Below are 16,737 nucleotides of genomic sequence, written 5' to 3' on the forward strand. Positions count from 1 at the left end.
CTCTCTTTCTCCCTCTCTCTCTCCCTCTCCCTCCCTCTCTCTTCTCCTCTCTCTCTCCCCCTTTCCCTCTCTCCCCCTTTCCTCCTCTCTCTCCCCTCCCTCTCTCTCTCCCCCTCACTCTCCCTGTCTCTCATAACTATCATATTACTTATTCACTGTTTTGTGAAACCCAGCTATTTAGCTGTTGGTTTGTTTTTGTAAAGTTTTCTATTTTTGTACTCTTATAGAAAGCTAATAACATTCAAATCTTTTTTTAAATTGTCTCCTTTGTAATTCCGTAACATCTACATGTATATTATCTTCTTATCAAACGTAAGTACTTGTGCAGAATACCTTTCATATCATTTATTGAGTAAGGAAAAATAACAAAACTTGAGTCATGTATCTCAAAGAGTACATCTTCTAGAGAATCTAGAACCTAGAACCTTCTATATCTACACACTGATTGTCCCTCCTTACAGGTTTGGGCTGTGACTGGCAAGTATGTTCCAACAAAAAATGATCTTTTCATAAGTGCTGGGCTGCTCCAATCACCACTGTTCGTCCAAGAAAATCCTCGATATTACAACTTTGGTAGCTTAGGAGTTGCGCTTGCTAATCAGCTTATCTACTCTGTCGACGAAGTGGGTGAGTAGTACGATATCGACTTATCTTTGTTCAGGTTTGTACGTATGTATAACTTGTTATTGGCATTGGTAACCATTAACAAAATTATGTTTATCGTTACATGCCTAAAGAAAGAAAAGATAATTAACAGACATGAATCAGAAATTATTGCGTGAGTTGAACAAATGTGTTTTAAAAGTTGGTAATGTAACAGAATTGCGGACGAGTCAGGATAGTAAATTGTTGGTTGTAGTAACAGAAAGTTTATAAACTGGAACATATGATGGTATGTAGTATGTTGGTGTCACGAAAGAGAAAGCGATGTTTGTCATGCGTGTGGAAGGCAGATACAAAAAATCTAAGCATTGTTTATGCAGAGTTTAAAAACCTGTAAGACAAACGCAGAAATGAGCGAGCTTGGGATAAACCAATATGTTCAAAGATTTTGTGATATTATGGTGGAAGTGTCACCATGGTAACCGCTCTTAACAACGCTCGATGGTCTCATCCTCTGATCATTGCTCAATTGTTAGTACGCATTGAGAAAATAAAGATATGCGAATATAACAAATTTAATACATGTATTGCAGGCAGAACTGCGGGTAGTTTTATAAGTAGTATTCTTGTTAGTACAGACATAAAGAAATAATATATCTTTATGTCTTCAGAGCATATTATGCTTGTGCAAGATACGCTGTAGCTAAGCCTGGACTTGAAGGGAGATTATTGAAGCCTGTTTTAGCCTATGAATAGGCCACTATATTTGATACGGGGTCTCAGGTAAAACCCGAAGTGTTTGTCATAAACTAATGCTACGATAAGTTTTATATTGAGCTTTTTATTGGCCTTTCAATTCACGCGAGAACATCACGTGACAAGACAATAACCAAAATCTGTGGATACGTCATCGAAATCAAGAGATTCCAATCTACGGCGGCTTTTCGTTTTTGAGCTTTTAAGAGCTTGTAATCACATTTCCACGTATTTGCACCTACAACACAACAGAGTAAGACATGGTGAATCTTTTGATACCAAATAACTGTAATGTGAATTTTGATGCAAGTCAACTTTTAAGCTTCAAACTCCTTTCCTTTCGTGTTTAACATTATCTGCTAGTAAAATCACTGCTCCAGCAGCTGGTAGTAAGTAGTTCTAGTACTATTATAGTAGTTCTAGTACTATTATAGTAGTTCTAGTAAGTATACAATTTGTTTTGTAGAGTTCATTATTGAAGTCATTGGTGTTCAGAACGCTTAATCATTAGCCTTGTAGTTAGATCCTTGATATCTGACTCAATGCTTCTGACATGAGGAGAAGTTAGGCCATTCAATAGGTCAGTTTTAACAAGGAAAGTTTACTTTTAGGTGGCTACTATCTTCCAAATGGATCTTACTTTGATTGGTGGACTCATAATACTACTAGAAATTATAACACACGACGAGCGTGCTTTGTAGACCTGAACATACAAGCAGGACCATACCAATCTACACCTGACGCTCCTTTAACATATGTAAGGTATTACTTCTACCATTTGAGTAACATTCGAATACTCTCTATAGTGCTAGGTCCCTATTATAGTGCTAGGTCTCTATAGTGCTACGTTTCTATAGTGCTAGGTGTCTATAGTGCTAGGTGTCTATAGTGCTAGGTCTCTATAGTGCTAGGTGTCTATAGTGCTAGGTGTCTATATTGCTAGGTCTCTATAGTGCTAGGTCTCTCTATGGTCTCTATAGTGCTAGGTTTCTATAGTGCTAGGTGTCTATAGTGCTGGGTCTCTATAGTGCTAGGTCTCTAATAATAGTGCTAGGTCTCTCTATGGTCAGTATAGAAACTGTTGTGACTATAGAATGGTAAAGAGTGTGCTTTTGCAGATGCATGCACTAAAAAAAATCTACCTATGACTCTCTGTAAGCTGTATTTTTCATTACACAATGCTGCCTAAATGCTGCCACAAGGCTGCCTAAAATACTGTAATGTTTTGACAAGTGTAACCTCTACACTTAATGACTATAGCATTTATGTGAAGCTTCAGAAAAACAGCATTTTTGGTCACGGATTTTCAAAGCTGAAAATCTTATGATATATATGATACATGTATGTTCATAATCTTACGATTATGAACATACATGTACTATGAAGATATTATGATAAATAATATGATTTTCAAAGCTTAAAATCTTATGATATATATATATTATGAATCTATTGTGAAAATATTATAATAAATAGGTGTTGATAAAAATAACTGATGCTTCAACAAAAGTTCCACAGTTGGATTGAAACCCATATATACAACTTCATGGACTTTAATTCCTCTATGGAAGTTATCCAGCCACCATAGACAGTGTTTGCAGGAGTAGCATGTACATACATATAGCGTGTACATACATATAGCGTGTACATACATATAGCATGTACATACCTATAACATGTACATACATATATATATCATGTACATACATATAGCGTGTACATACATATAGCATGTACATACATATAGCATGTACATACACATAGCATGTACATACATATAGCATGTACATACATATAGCATGTACATACATATAGCATGTACATACATATAGCATGTACATACATATAACATGTACATACATATAGCATGTACATACATATAGCATGTACATACATATAGCATGTACATACATATAGCAAGTACATACATATAGCATGCACATACCTATAGCATGTACATACATATAGCATGTACATACCTATAACATGTACATACATATAGCATGTACATACCTATAGCATGTGCATACATATGTAAGTCAATCCCAAAGTAGATCAGTAACTTGTATTATACAAACCGATGAAGTTGTATAATACAGCTTCATCAGTTTGTTAGGTATTATTTAATTGTCTGTTGCTGAAACTTTAGCGCAGGTGCACAACTGTATACATCGACATATCTAACTATTACTATGTGTTATAAAGGAAGATTTTGTGAATACAGGTAGCCATAGGAGGTCAATATGTTGAGCGGACCTTGATAAGTAAAGTGGCAGCCTTCAGAGTCTCCTTCGATGTAAGTATGTACTTAATCTGGCTTCTCTTGTTAAATAGAAACAGCATGCCTGAGTTTATCATATCATTAGTCTTAACGAAATGATGATAACAGTAAACAAAACACAGTAAATAGTGGATGAGTTCACTTTCTGTGTGATATCTGTTATTATTGTCTACTCAGTGAGTTTAATTCTTGTGTGATATCTGTTATTATTGTCTACTCAGTGAGTTTACTTCCTGTGTGATATCTGTTATTATTGTCTACTCAGTGAGTTTACTTCCTGTGTGACATCTGTTATTATTGGCTACTCAGTGAGTTTACTTCCTGTGTGATATCTGTTATTATTGTCTACTCAGTGATTTTACTTCCTGTGTGATATCTGTTATTATTGTCTACTCAGTGAGTTTAATTCTTGTGTGATATCTGTTATTATTGTCTACTCAGTGAGTTTACTTCCTGTGTGATATCTGTTATTATTGTCTACTCAGTGAGTTTACTTCCTGTGTGACATCTGTTATTATTGGCTACTCAGTGAGTTTACTTCCTGTGTGATATCTGTTATTATTGTCTACTCAGTGATTTTACTTCCTGTGTGATATCTTTTATTATTGTCTGCTCAGTGAGTTTACTTCCTGTGTGACATCTGTTATTATTGGCTACTCAGTGAGTTTACTTCCTGTGTGATATCTGTTATTATTGTCTACTCAGTGATTTTACTTCCTGTGTGATATCTTTTATTATTGTCTGCTCAGTGAGTTTACTTCCTGTGTGACATCTGTTATTATTGGCTACTCAGTGAGTTTACTTCCTGTATGATATCTGTTATTATTGGCTACTCAGTGAGTTTACTTCCTGTGTGATATCTGTTATTATTGTCTACTCAGTGAGTTTACTTCCTGTGTGATATCTGCTGTTATTGTCTGCTCAGTAAATTTGCTTTTAAAAATTAAGTATTATGAAATCCTGATGAACTTCAGAAATGTTTACTCTGACAAATGGGAGCTAGTTAAAATGATCTTTTAGATTACTATTACCAAATATGGTCATACAATGAGAGTTTACGGCATGCTTACAATATGAGTCAAGTTTATGAAGCCAGGTATATCAACTCTCACCTTGTAAAGTCTTACAAAGCTTCATAGAAATTATTAGCTGAATACCCAACGTTGCACGAATAATAAAAAAGCTTCTAAACTTTAGCAAAAATGTAGTTGCCATTTACTAATTTGAGTAAGCTAGTACACGTATCGCTGAACTTACTACCAAGAGCTGTGAGAGCAAGATTTATTGACGTTGCGCAGAACACAGCATTAGTATGTGTATTTTAACCGGTGTAATGACTATATACTCTATCTATTAATTGTATCCCATGTAGCTTAAATTGTTGCAATGTAAACTGATGGTTAGTAGTTCTAATCCAGTGTGATGCAGATTTTTCATTGCTTGGTTTTAATTGCTATAGTTGGAAATACACACAACAGAGTTGGAGATTTTTATACCAACTTGCGTTGAACAGGTAATAAAATAATTACCTAGTAAATCTGAGTAGATAACTTACCTGCAAAGATAGATCTTTACTAAAACAATACTCACATTTTGGGCCAGGTTAACGATCGTTATGCATAACATTTAACAGGGCTAGTTCTTAGCCCTAAGCAAGCGCTTTGAGTGTGAGTATCTTAACCATTGTGATGATTATTTACCTAGTATATCCATTATATTTGGCTTTGCTTAATGGTTAAGTTCACCGCCTCCAGATCTGGAGGTGCCGAGATCAAATCAGTGTTGGGTCGATTTTTCGTCGCTAGATTTTAATTGCAATAACTGAACACAAGGTTGAACAAAAAGACAAAAACTGAGATTGATATAAATATAGATAGCTGAACATACACATAACACACAGACTTCAAGATTTATATACTGTAAAACCTCTATTTGAATGCCATGGTGCTCTATTGTTCAACTCCTTCCTATAATGGTGGTCAAGTAGAGGTGGTGGCCAAATAGAGGTGGCAGTCAAATAGAGGTGGTGGTCAAATGGCGGTGGTGGTCATATAGATGTAGTGGTTAAATAGAGGTGGTGGTACAATCGAGATGGTGGTCAAATAGAGGCTGGCATTGTATTTTTCAAATAGCTCATCAGAATTTTGAGAAGATAAATTTAACCGTTTCCAGGCGAAGCGTATAATGCCAATAGTTTGCACTCTCGTTCGAACAGAGTGACATTAGCCCTTTTACATGCAAGAAATCTGCCAACTTCCCTCCAACTTGTTGTAGATCTCTAAATAAATATGCATTGGGAAGCCGAAAAATGGCTCTGCCAGTTGATATCTACTGCTTGCAATTCACTTGTAATAATATTACAGCCTGTGCTCTGCATTGCAAATCGTTGGAGCTTTCAATTGTTTTTAATTCCAAGTTTGAAGGGTTATGTTTATTTTATAACCTTATTGTTGCATAAAAACTTGTTGCACTCATTAATATGTTTGTTACAACTTGCAGCCAAAACTGGCTTTTTATGAACAATAGAAGAGGAGTTATGAGCATCGACCCATTGTTAAGCTGAGTTAAGATTACAGCAATGATGCTATCAAATAGTATGCTACAAATCTGCAAGTTTATAAGTTATATAACAATAATCGACTAAATGTTACAAGTATATATTCAAAAACAAGTGACAAGTATATATTCAAAAACAAGTGACATAAACAAACCATACTTATAATACATGCAAAAAAATTAACATTTTTGAAACAAAAATATTAGCATCGTTTGCTCTGCCAGTTACGTTCTGATTGCTGTGTTTGTTTGGAACTGTTCCATATTCTTTTGGCTGTTCAATAACTTGCACAGTGTCTTCTGACCTCAACTCCTCTGCTGCACAGTTGAGCTAGTTGATATTAGCATCCAAACAATGTTTTGGCAGAGAAAAACTTATGCATTACATTTCGCACAAATAATGATAAACTTTTAGCCGCATGGGCGCTAAGCACAACATTTAGGCTTTAACTAGTGGTTCATCTACCATTCCCAATGTAAACGTTTTTTTTTACATATGCCGAAGTATCGAGACTGCGTTAAACAAAGAACTACTATTAGCCTGATACAGTTATTATTTCTATGGTGCTGCTTTCAAAGTTTTAACAAAAAAGCTTTGAAGCTGGAAAACAAACTTCGATACAGACAAAAACATTCGAAAGAATTACTATTGATGTAACCGCGTCATTAATAGTACAATTTTATGGACATTTTTCTACTGATCACTCGCTATTATGGGTTCGTAAAGATCAAAGAATATCAAAGTTGTGGTCAAATAGAAGTGGCACTCCATTTTTAATTCTTATTCCTTTAGTGACAAGATCCTTTCTTCTATTTAAATAATGGTGGTGGTAAATTAAAGTTTTTACGCTATGCAGACTACTGAATACCCGGCGTTGCACAAGTAATAAAACGTTTTTGCGCAGAAATTTAATTTTTATCAACATATGCGAATCGCATATGTTGATTTAAAACATTTACCATTAAAACCTTTAAATGAAGATGTTTGTCTATTTCTGTCAGTACAGTGTTTATTTCTGTGTAATTCATAATGTGCTGGTTGCAGTGCCTACTATAGCTCTATGGTAATTGCAATAGTCTTGCTGCGCTTGTGAGTTGAAGCATTTTTCTTCTGGCCAACAATTCTAGCATAATGATAACTGAAGGGTTAAGCGTGAAGCCATGAAAAATTGGCATGTGTAATTAGTATGTGCACAATTTATTCCATAGTAAAGCCGGTTGGATAATGTGGTGTATTGGATTAATCTCTGTCTGCAGAACTGGAGATTTCAAGTTCCAATTCTGTGCACAGTAGATTTTTCATTCCTAAAACTTTGTTGCTATGACTAACAAACGGACAGACAGAACAACAAAAAACAAACATTGAGATTCATCTATATGTTTATTTCTCAAAGTATGTTTTATGTCGCATGTCTGTCTGCATTCCAGCTATAGCTTATTAAAATCTTGGAATAAAGCATCTGTACTGAAGAAGATTTGGTCTCAGACTGTACCGTTCACCAATCCCACACCCTACCCAATAGGCCACAGAGATTGAGTTGTCCGCTTGCCAATATAAGTCGCTATATGAGAGCACATACTCAAGGGCTTTGCATACCATGCAGGATGATTGCGTAAGTAAGTGATTGTCATTAGTTAGCTAACTAAAAATTTTCATTGGCAATCTGCCAGGCTAATAGCAAGTGGCAGGTAACTCTTATTACTTCTCAATGTTTATAAGCCAATTTTTAAAATCCGGAACACGTCAGGTGGCAGAGCTAGTATATATAAATATATATATATATATCAATCAACTGTATATGTTTTACTAGCCAAATGCCCAGCATTGCACGGGTAATAAAATAGTTACACAATGAATTTGAGTAACTTACTTGGTACGCTAGTAAAGATAATCTTTCCTTTACTCAAACAATTGCCGTGTTTGCAGACGGCTCAATAATCGTTCCGATATGCATAACTGTCATCCGTGCTAGAGACAAGCGCTTTAAGTGTGAGTATTTTAACTGGTGTAATAAATATAATATATAATAATAAATATATTTGTTGTTTATAAAGTTTGAGTATTCAGTTTATTGACAGAAACTTTATTAGCTGCGTTCATCTTGTCTGTTGAGAACAAAATTGAGAGCTTTACATGAAAAAGCTATGGGCACCAATAAGCAACAAGCTTTATGAGAAAGCATAATGAGAAAGCACAATTTAAAACCATGAAATTGCTATTATAGCAACGCTCCCACTCAGTTACATAGTTGCATTAACAGCCACTGTGAGTAACACAAAATTACAATGATCATAATCAACGAGAAACAAAAAAATGATCGTAACAGTCTTGTGTTTACTATAATTAATCTTCATTGGTCAGACAATTAACTAGCTCAAACCCAACATGTCTCTAAGTTTCACAAATTGATCCCGTGGCAGCGGCTTCGTAAATATGTCAGCGACATTATCATTTGTCGAACAAAACTCGGTACAGATATCACCAGCTTCAATTGCCTCACAAACGTAGTGGTATTTTGCATTATGATTAATTGATGTGTTTTGTACGCTTGCTTGTTTTCTGGCTGTTTGCGGTCGCTGCAGCTGATTGATAGTCTACAAAGATAGTTGTAAAACTAAGCCGTGCGGTTCCAATATCTGAGAATAGCTGGCGTAACCACACACATTCAACAACACCATCAAACAACGCAATATACTCTGACTCCGTAGTAGAGAGGGCACCAACTGACTGACGCCTGCTGGACCAGCTGATTGGACAACCAGCATTAATGAACCCGAAGTTTTTGTTATAAACTAGTGCTACGAGACATTTTATATTGAGCCTTTTATTAGCCTTTCATTTCACGTAATAACATCGCCTGTCAAAACAATAACCATATCGAGTTGAGTACGTCATCGAAATAAATGAATTCCAACCTACGGCGTTTTTGTGATGAATTAACTGTTCGTTTTTGAGCTTTTACGAGCTTGTAATCACATTTCTATATATTTTGCACCTACAACACAGCAGAGTAAAACGCGGTGAACATTTTGACACCAAATAACTGTTGTGTGAATTTTGATGCAAACCTTTAAGCTCCCCGCCTCTAGATCTGGAGATTGCAAAATCAAATCCAGCGCACTACGAAGGTTTCATTGCTGGATTTTATTTGCTAAAACTGTACACAGAGATGAAAACAAAAAGACAAACAGCTGTTTGTTTGTTTAAAATTTCATCTTAATACTTATAATATTTGTATATATATATATAAATGTACAGAAGCGAACTCGTATGGTGTAGATTCCACTAATCATACGGTGTCAATTGCATTCTCCTACCAATCATTCATCTCAAATAAACAAGTTGTCAATGCATAATCTACGTTTATGTTTTCGAACACGATGGGTTAACATAGATTATATACATTTTGTATTATAAAAACCAACACATGACAAAAAAAAGTTACGAATGGTGAGCATTTTGTTGCTCCAGTTCCTTATGAATGTTTCAGTGAAAAATAGCTGTTGAAGTCTGAGCATCCGCATGAAATAATTCTGCTGCAACAGGATACATAGTAATAGTGCAAATCTCCCAGCCTTTTTTCTCACCAATAAAGACAATATGCGAGGCGACAGTAGAATCGTGTGAGCTTTCTGCTTGAGTGTTATATATTTCAACTCTTTTTTAGTCTTTCATCTATGAGTTCTTGTTGGAAGTACTTCTACTTGTATGTGCCAGTAGGCTCGTCTGCGGAATACCTGTATGTATGACAGGTGATAACTCTCAGGCTACCAGCTCTCACATTTCAGGCTTACAGATCCTATGTGGCTACCAATGGCTTTGAGGAAAGAACACCAGATCTAGAGTTGACCAATGAACAGACCATGTTTGTATCTTATGCTCAGTCACAATGTTTCGCTCGACGGGACGCCCAATCTATCTCCAGAGCCGAGCGGAAAATTCTCCCTGAAGATCTGAGGTAATTATGTAGTATGTATACATGTATGTGATAAGTTAGTTTGCATAGGTGGCTGTGTGTTTCTCAGTTTATTCTACTACAAATCAATTGCAAACTTGTAATATTTATTTGAAGTATCTCTTTTTCTTGGTTTTAGATGTACTCTTGGTATGAAAACAGATAGGGCTGTCAATAACACAAAGTTTCTCACTGTGATCTGCCCTAAAGTTTCTAAAAGTTGCTTCAACAATAAAACTCAATTACAGTTTTTTTTATTAATAGAAGGTCTTGGCTTTGATCTGCCGCTCTTCATTATATTTCTTTACTTTTATGGTTCTACAAATCAACGCAATACATAATTTTACACGAGAATAAATAATATTAAACAGCGTATTCATGTTTTTATGCATAGTTTACTGAGCGTTATACTATATTTCATATTAATGTATGATTTTTATCTGCTTGTAGCCTAAACATAGCTTTATCTCATACTCCAGAGTTTGCTGAAGCTTTCGAATGTGAAGACAACTCCAACATGGTAGCTGACTTACTTTGTGAGGTCTTCTAGGCCACGACCTACATACATGAAGTAAAAACTATCCAGGAACAGTTATAACTCGCTTTCTAGCTACAGATCCTCAGCAAAGCCTTAGCTTCTCAAAACGACTTTCAGCTCTTTTTAGTATTATAGCAAATCAACTGGCGTTGAAGTAGAATTCCTTACACGCAGACTTCTTTAGATTGTCTGCATTTCAAGCAATGTGCAATGATTTTAATTGATTTATTGACATCATTGACTTGCATGATTATTTTATGGAATCTTTTTGATCATTCAAAGATTTTAATCAAGTTTAGCAAAGACAAGTACAAAGTGTCTACCTTGTCAACTGACAGGTCATAGCAACAAGCAAGCGCTGTCAGTTCATAGCAGCGAGTAGACACTACCAGAGCACAGCAACGAATAAACATTGCCAAATCATAACAATGAATAAACACTGCCAGAAAACAGCAATGAGTAAACACTTTCCATTCCTAATAACGAACAAACACTGATAGTTCATAGCATCAAGCAAACACTGTCAGATCATAACAACAAGTAAACAGTGAACTCATTGCAACAGGGGAACACTGTGAGTTGATGCTAACAAATGCACAAAGTGAACGCCACAATTTTAGTAGAAGTATACACATTGTAGTGTGCATACAACACCACAAATCCATTTGCGGTGTTAGCCGTGCAGCCACAATAAGCGACCTATGCTGAAAAGTATACCGAAAACCATGCATTTGTGAACCTTTTCTCAAATAGTTGGATATTGAAGGAAACCGATATAAAATCACCTGATGACGTTGTAGTCAAAGAACTTTGACAGCCAGCTATGTTTGATGCTATGGACGATATCAACAAGTTTTATCATCTGCGTATCTTTACATGTAGACATTAGCTTTAATGTATACGTGTGTATGTCTATACATGTACATACACGTGTATACTTTAGCTTTAATGTATACATGTGTATGTCTATACATGTACATACACACGTATACATTAAGACTAAGTAGATGCACAAGTTTTAACTGCTCCGCAGCTGACAACCAAAGAGTTGACAAACCTTTTGTGAACAAACAAACAACTTTGGCAAAGTGCTTGTTGTTTGTTGGTCTGTCATCCGTATTTCTAGTTATAATGATAAAGGTTTAGGAATCAAAAACTGCTTCGAACTTGAATTAAACTCACAAACTCCAATTCTGCAGACAAAGGACTATTCACTACACCCCACAGCCTACTTGCCATACTATAGAATAATTGTGCACATACTTACTACACTTACCAATTTTGAATGGCGATTGGTTAAATTACATTCGCTCCACATTCAGCTAGCACGCTTCAACTACCAGAAGAAAATATGGGCCCAGACTACTCCAAAATGCTATAAGCAAATGTAGGTATATACAGTAATACTTCAACTTATGAGTGCTCCAACATACGAGAAACTTGAGATACGAGCCAGCTTTTAAGCAAGTTTTAGCACTAACATACGAGCAATGTTTGAGATACGAGCACGTGAGTCAGTTGCAAAGTATGCCGGAGGTGTTTAATGAGAACAGCATCACTCTGTATTTTTCAAATACTCAGGTTATACTTTTGTACCGTGTTTTCTGTGCGCAATTTTCAGTGCAGAATTATGTGAATTAAAAGTACGGTGCGTAGACCGAAAGTTTGCCAGTAAAATGAAAGATAATGGAAAGAAAAAGCAAATGATAACAACTGATATTAAACGGAAAATTATTGTAAAACATGTGAAATGTGTATGCATGATTGATCTAGCTCAGCAATATGACAGAAATACATCTACAATTATCAAACCGAAGGGTTATATTCAGGGCATTTAGTTTGCAAAAGGACTAACCATAGTTTCTAAATGACGCAGCGATCTTCACGACCGCTGATGGGGAGACTGCTCAGGCATTGGATAAAAGATAATCAATTGGCCGGTGACAGCGTAACTGAAACGATGATTCAATAAAGGCGAAAAGGCCGGTGGTTAAAAGGCGAAAAGGCCTATGTGAAAAGGCCGGTGCTATCTATAAAAATAGACTTTCGGACAAGTTGGCTAGTGGTCGTGCATTAACCCTTTGTGACGACACCAGTGTTCATCCTAATCGCAACACGTTGAAAGGGCGACAAAGGCAAACGTCCTTACATAGGTTTATCTTAAAACGGCCGGCTAGTTGTGAAAGCGAAACAAAGGAAAAATTAGCTAACCAGCGAGAAACTTCCAACTATGAACGCCGAAGAAATTTTAATTACAAAAAATGAAAGTTTGATTTTAGGTTTGCTTTTTAAGACTTTGATAAAATCCAAATTTATCAAATTCAACTGTTGGAATGAAGAATAACACTTATATCTCCCTCCCTAGCAAATGCTAGCGTTAGCTGCTACTGTATGTATTTAATTTTACAATTTAATTAATCACATTTCCTTGCATTGTTTTTTATTTGTTGTTTTTTGAAAGCATGTGGTAAGTTAGGACAATAACCAACATGCTTTTCTGTTACAATATCTTGTTTTGAGTGTTTTATTTGCATTTTTTAGAGTATAGAAACCAATTAATATATATTTAATTGTTCTATCTACTATATAAACGGCAATCGTTGTCTGTCTGTCTATCTGTCTGTCCGCTTTATAGAGTACCGTACTTTTCGGACTATTAGCCGCTACTTTTATATAAGGGCATGTCTATTCTGTGTTTTTTTCCCACCGCTAGGGCGCATTAACGGGAATCTCCGGTTAGTACACGCCTCTATTATAATACGTAACCTACTATTCATCGTAGGGTTGGACGATAAATACTGATATACTAATAGTATGAGTTGTCTTCTCGATATATTGAGTTACCGATAGCTCCCAAATATGAGCAGTATAATCGTCGTACGAATTTCGGTCGTACGAAGCAAACTGAATTAATCTGTGTAGTAACAGTAAATAAACTAGAAATTCCACTGTCATACAGCCCACAACCAAAGTGATATTGGAAAAAAGAAAGGATACTGATCGTTGAGAAATGCAATATTAGCAGTCAAATAGGATAACTGCAATGGTAGCTGTAATGTACTGGGTGTTATTATATACTACAAATAGCAATAATGAAAGGAAAAGATTCTATGTTTATATCTCTCCTCCTGCAAAAAAAGAAATGCAATATTAGCCAATATTAGAAGTAAAATGCACTTATATTATTAGAATAACCAATATCTACTATATAAACGGCAATCGTTGTGTGTGTGTGTGATTGAGTGTCCGCGGTATAGAGCGGTCTTTTCTTTTATCGTCATACGAATTTCGGTCGTACGAAGCGAACTGAATTAATATGTGTAGTAACGGTAAATAAATTATAGAGCGGTCTTTCTTTTTCCATTCGGTCGAACGAAGCCAACCGAATTAATATGAGTACTAATTTTTGTAATTTCGTAATATGGACTATTAGCCGCTACTTTTCTCTGACGATTTGAGCCAAGCGGCTTATATAAAGGTGTGGCGACTCTGTTGTTTTTCTTTCACCGCTCGAGCGCATTAACCGAAATCCCCGGTTAGCACGCTTTTTAAACGGCAATTTTTCTGCCGTGTTAAAAAGCACCTTTCCCGAGTTCTGTGGCCTATACAAAGGTGTCTATACAGCTATACATATGTACTATTCATTAAATAAAATAAATTAACGAGTAGTTATTTACATGCAATTAATATTTACTGCCAACGTGTACCGAGAAGGTCACGTAAACGTTTGTTTCTTGGAGCCATTGGAAAAACGCATTTCTCACCTACTAAATTTCCACATCAAAAAGGTAAGTGTTTCTTATACGATGTTGTATTGTCTATGAATTGCCACATCTCCACTACTTAATAACGTTGGATTTGCCGCTGTTCGTGATAGTGGGTCATGTTCATTTCCTTCAGCAGCCGAGTTACTAATTTTTTCCAGCTACGAGTAGGCCTACTGTAACTTACTATTACAGAACTTTCACGAGTACTCCGAGGGTTGCGATACGCTATTGTGAAAAGAAAGAGAGCTGCTGCTATCGGCTTACTGTCACCCTGCATCAGCCATGACCAGCTATACGTCGCCTGCTCAAAAGTAGGCACACGCCGAAAACTGTTTCTTCATACGCCCGACAGAAAAACCAAAAATTTTGTCTATCCGCAAGTGTTGCGTTGAACTAAGGGAGAGAGTGAGAAAGGGAGAGAAAGGGAGAGAGAGGGAGAGCGAGGAGGAGAGGGGGGAGAGAGAGAGAGAGAGGGAGAGAGAGGGGAGAGACGGAAAGAGGGAGAGAGACGGAGAGAGAGGGAGAGAAAGAGGGGGAGAGGAAGAGGGGGAGAGAGGGGAGAGACGGAGAGAGGGAGAGAAAGAGGGAGAGAAGGGGAGAGAGAGGGAGAGCGAGGAGGAGAGGGGGGAGAGAGCGAGAGGGAGAGAGAGGGGGAGGAAGAGGGAGGGAGAGGGGAGAGACGGAGATGTAACTGCATATTTGGAGTTGTTTTACAGTATGAAAGCCAACTCTCAATAAACCTTATGCTGCACGTGAATCTGTTACTGTAGGCGGGTAATGCAGCTAGTATATAAATAAATTGCACCAACATGCGAGTAAATTGACATACGAGCTCAGTCTCGGAACGCATTAAGCTCGTAAGTCGAAGTATAGCATAAACTTAATTAAACTTTAAGCACAGACACCTTCATTTAAAAGTTAGAAAGGTAAATGCTGGTATGTAAAAGTATGTTGACTAAGAATAAATTGTTTGTGCAAAAGCTTTTTCTTTACCTGTGCGATTGAATCCGACATTCAGTTAGTATAGTATATGTATTAAATATCAGTTGTAACAAACATTTATTTACGTATAACAGAACCAAATATTCAGAGAACCATAGTTTCTAGTGTATGCAATAGAGGCTTTGTTTCATGTTTGGAAATAGCAGAAGTTACCATATCGCAGTTTATGTTTTATGTTTTGATTAGCTGAACTACCCGGCGTTGCCTGGTTAATAAAAAAGTCTTTGGACAGAAAATTGATTTGTATTTAACATATAACAACATTTCCCATTCTAACCTTCAAATCACATATCATGAGAGAAGTGTTTTGTGTAGTTGAAATACATTAAGAGAAAAATAAAAACAACTGTTAAGGTTTTAAAACTGTCAAACAACTGTACCTTTCAAGCTATTAGCCTGGCATATTGCCAATGGAAACTGCTTAATAAGATAGGCTTCTAATGGCGGTAAGCCATGACTGCATCTGCATTGTTGTCCAGCTACAACTGTTCTAATAATTGCTATAGCCGGACAATCAAGCCTAGAATACACATTTGGACATACTTTGAGAAATATAGGGTATATCTATATATATATTTCTCAAAGCCCGTGTGTCGTGTGTTCGTCGGAAATCCGGCTATAGATCTCAAATTCTTGGAATAAATATTGCGTACCGAAGAGGATTCAATCTCGGACTTAACCGTTCAACAGTCTTACGCCTAGCACACTGGACTACGGAAGTCGATTTGCTACCTTGCCAATATAAGTCATTGTATCAGAGCAATACCTAACTGCTTTACGTGTGACGCAAGTCATAGCATAATGTCACGAGAAGCTGTTCACTCACATTATTAAACTGGCTAATAGCAAAACACTCACTACTTTTGGCCACTTCTCATTGTTTATGAAACAAAAAACTTTCTCATATGTAGTTTGAAAGTTGGAATGGCAAATGTTGTTATATGTTAAATAAAAATCATTTTTCTGTCCAAATACTCTTCTATTACACGAGCAACGCCGGGTGGTGCAGCTAGTATAGATATATAGATGGGCTGAACCAGGACTTCTTATTACCAGCACCTATTATACATGAACTAACTACCTGCCATACATTTTGTGACAATTTTAATTTGCAGAATCGAAATCGTGCAAGCTAAAACATGCTTGTCTTATGTGAACAGTTTATTAGATGTTGAAACTTAGAGTAGCATTAATAAATAGCAAGGATTTGGCATCGGATGAATTGTATTGATACAAAGCTATGAGTTGCTGATTGTAAATAATATATATAAACAAGAT

The 16,737-nt window shown here is 36.3% G+C and overlaps 1 protein-coding gene across 1 annotated transcript in view; it reads left to right on the forward strand.

Moving 5' to 3' along the window:
* LOC137386448 (endothelin-converting enzyme-like 1) overlaps window positions 1-10,702 on the forward strand; it is a 28,230-nt gene extending 17,528 nt beyond the window's left edge. The window contains exons 9-11 of the mRNA XM_068072839.1: window positions 462-623; window positions 9,950-10,155; window positions 10,603-10,702. Of these exons, the coding sequence (XP_067928940.1) occupies window positions 462-623; window positions 9,950-10,155; window positions 10,603-10,702 (468 nt within the window). The remainder of the gene's footprint in view (window positions 1-461; window positions 624-9,949; window positions 10,156-10,602) is intronic.
* The last annotated feature ends 6,035 nt before the right edge of the window (window positions 10,703-16,737 follow it).

Source organism: Watersipora subatra, chromosome 1 (assembly GCF_963576615.1).
Source record: "Watersipora subatra chromosome 1, tzWatSuba1.1, whole genome shotgun sequence".
NCBI classification, from domain to species: domain Eukaryota; kingdom Metazoa; phylum Bryozoa; class Gymnolaemata; order Cheilostomatida; family Watersiporidae; genus Watersipora; species Watersipora subatra.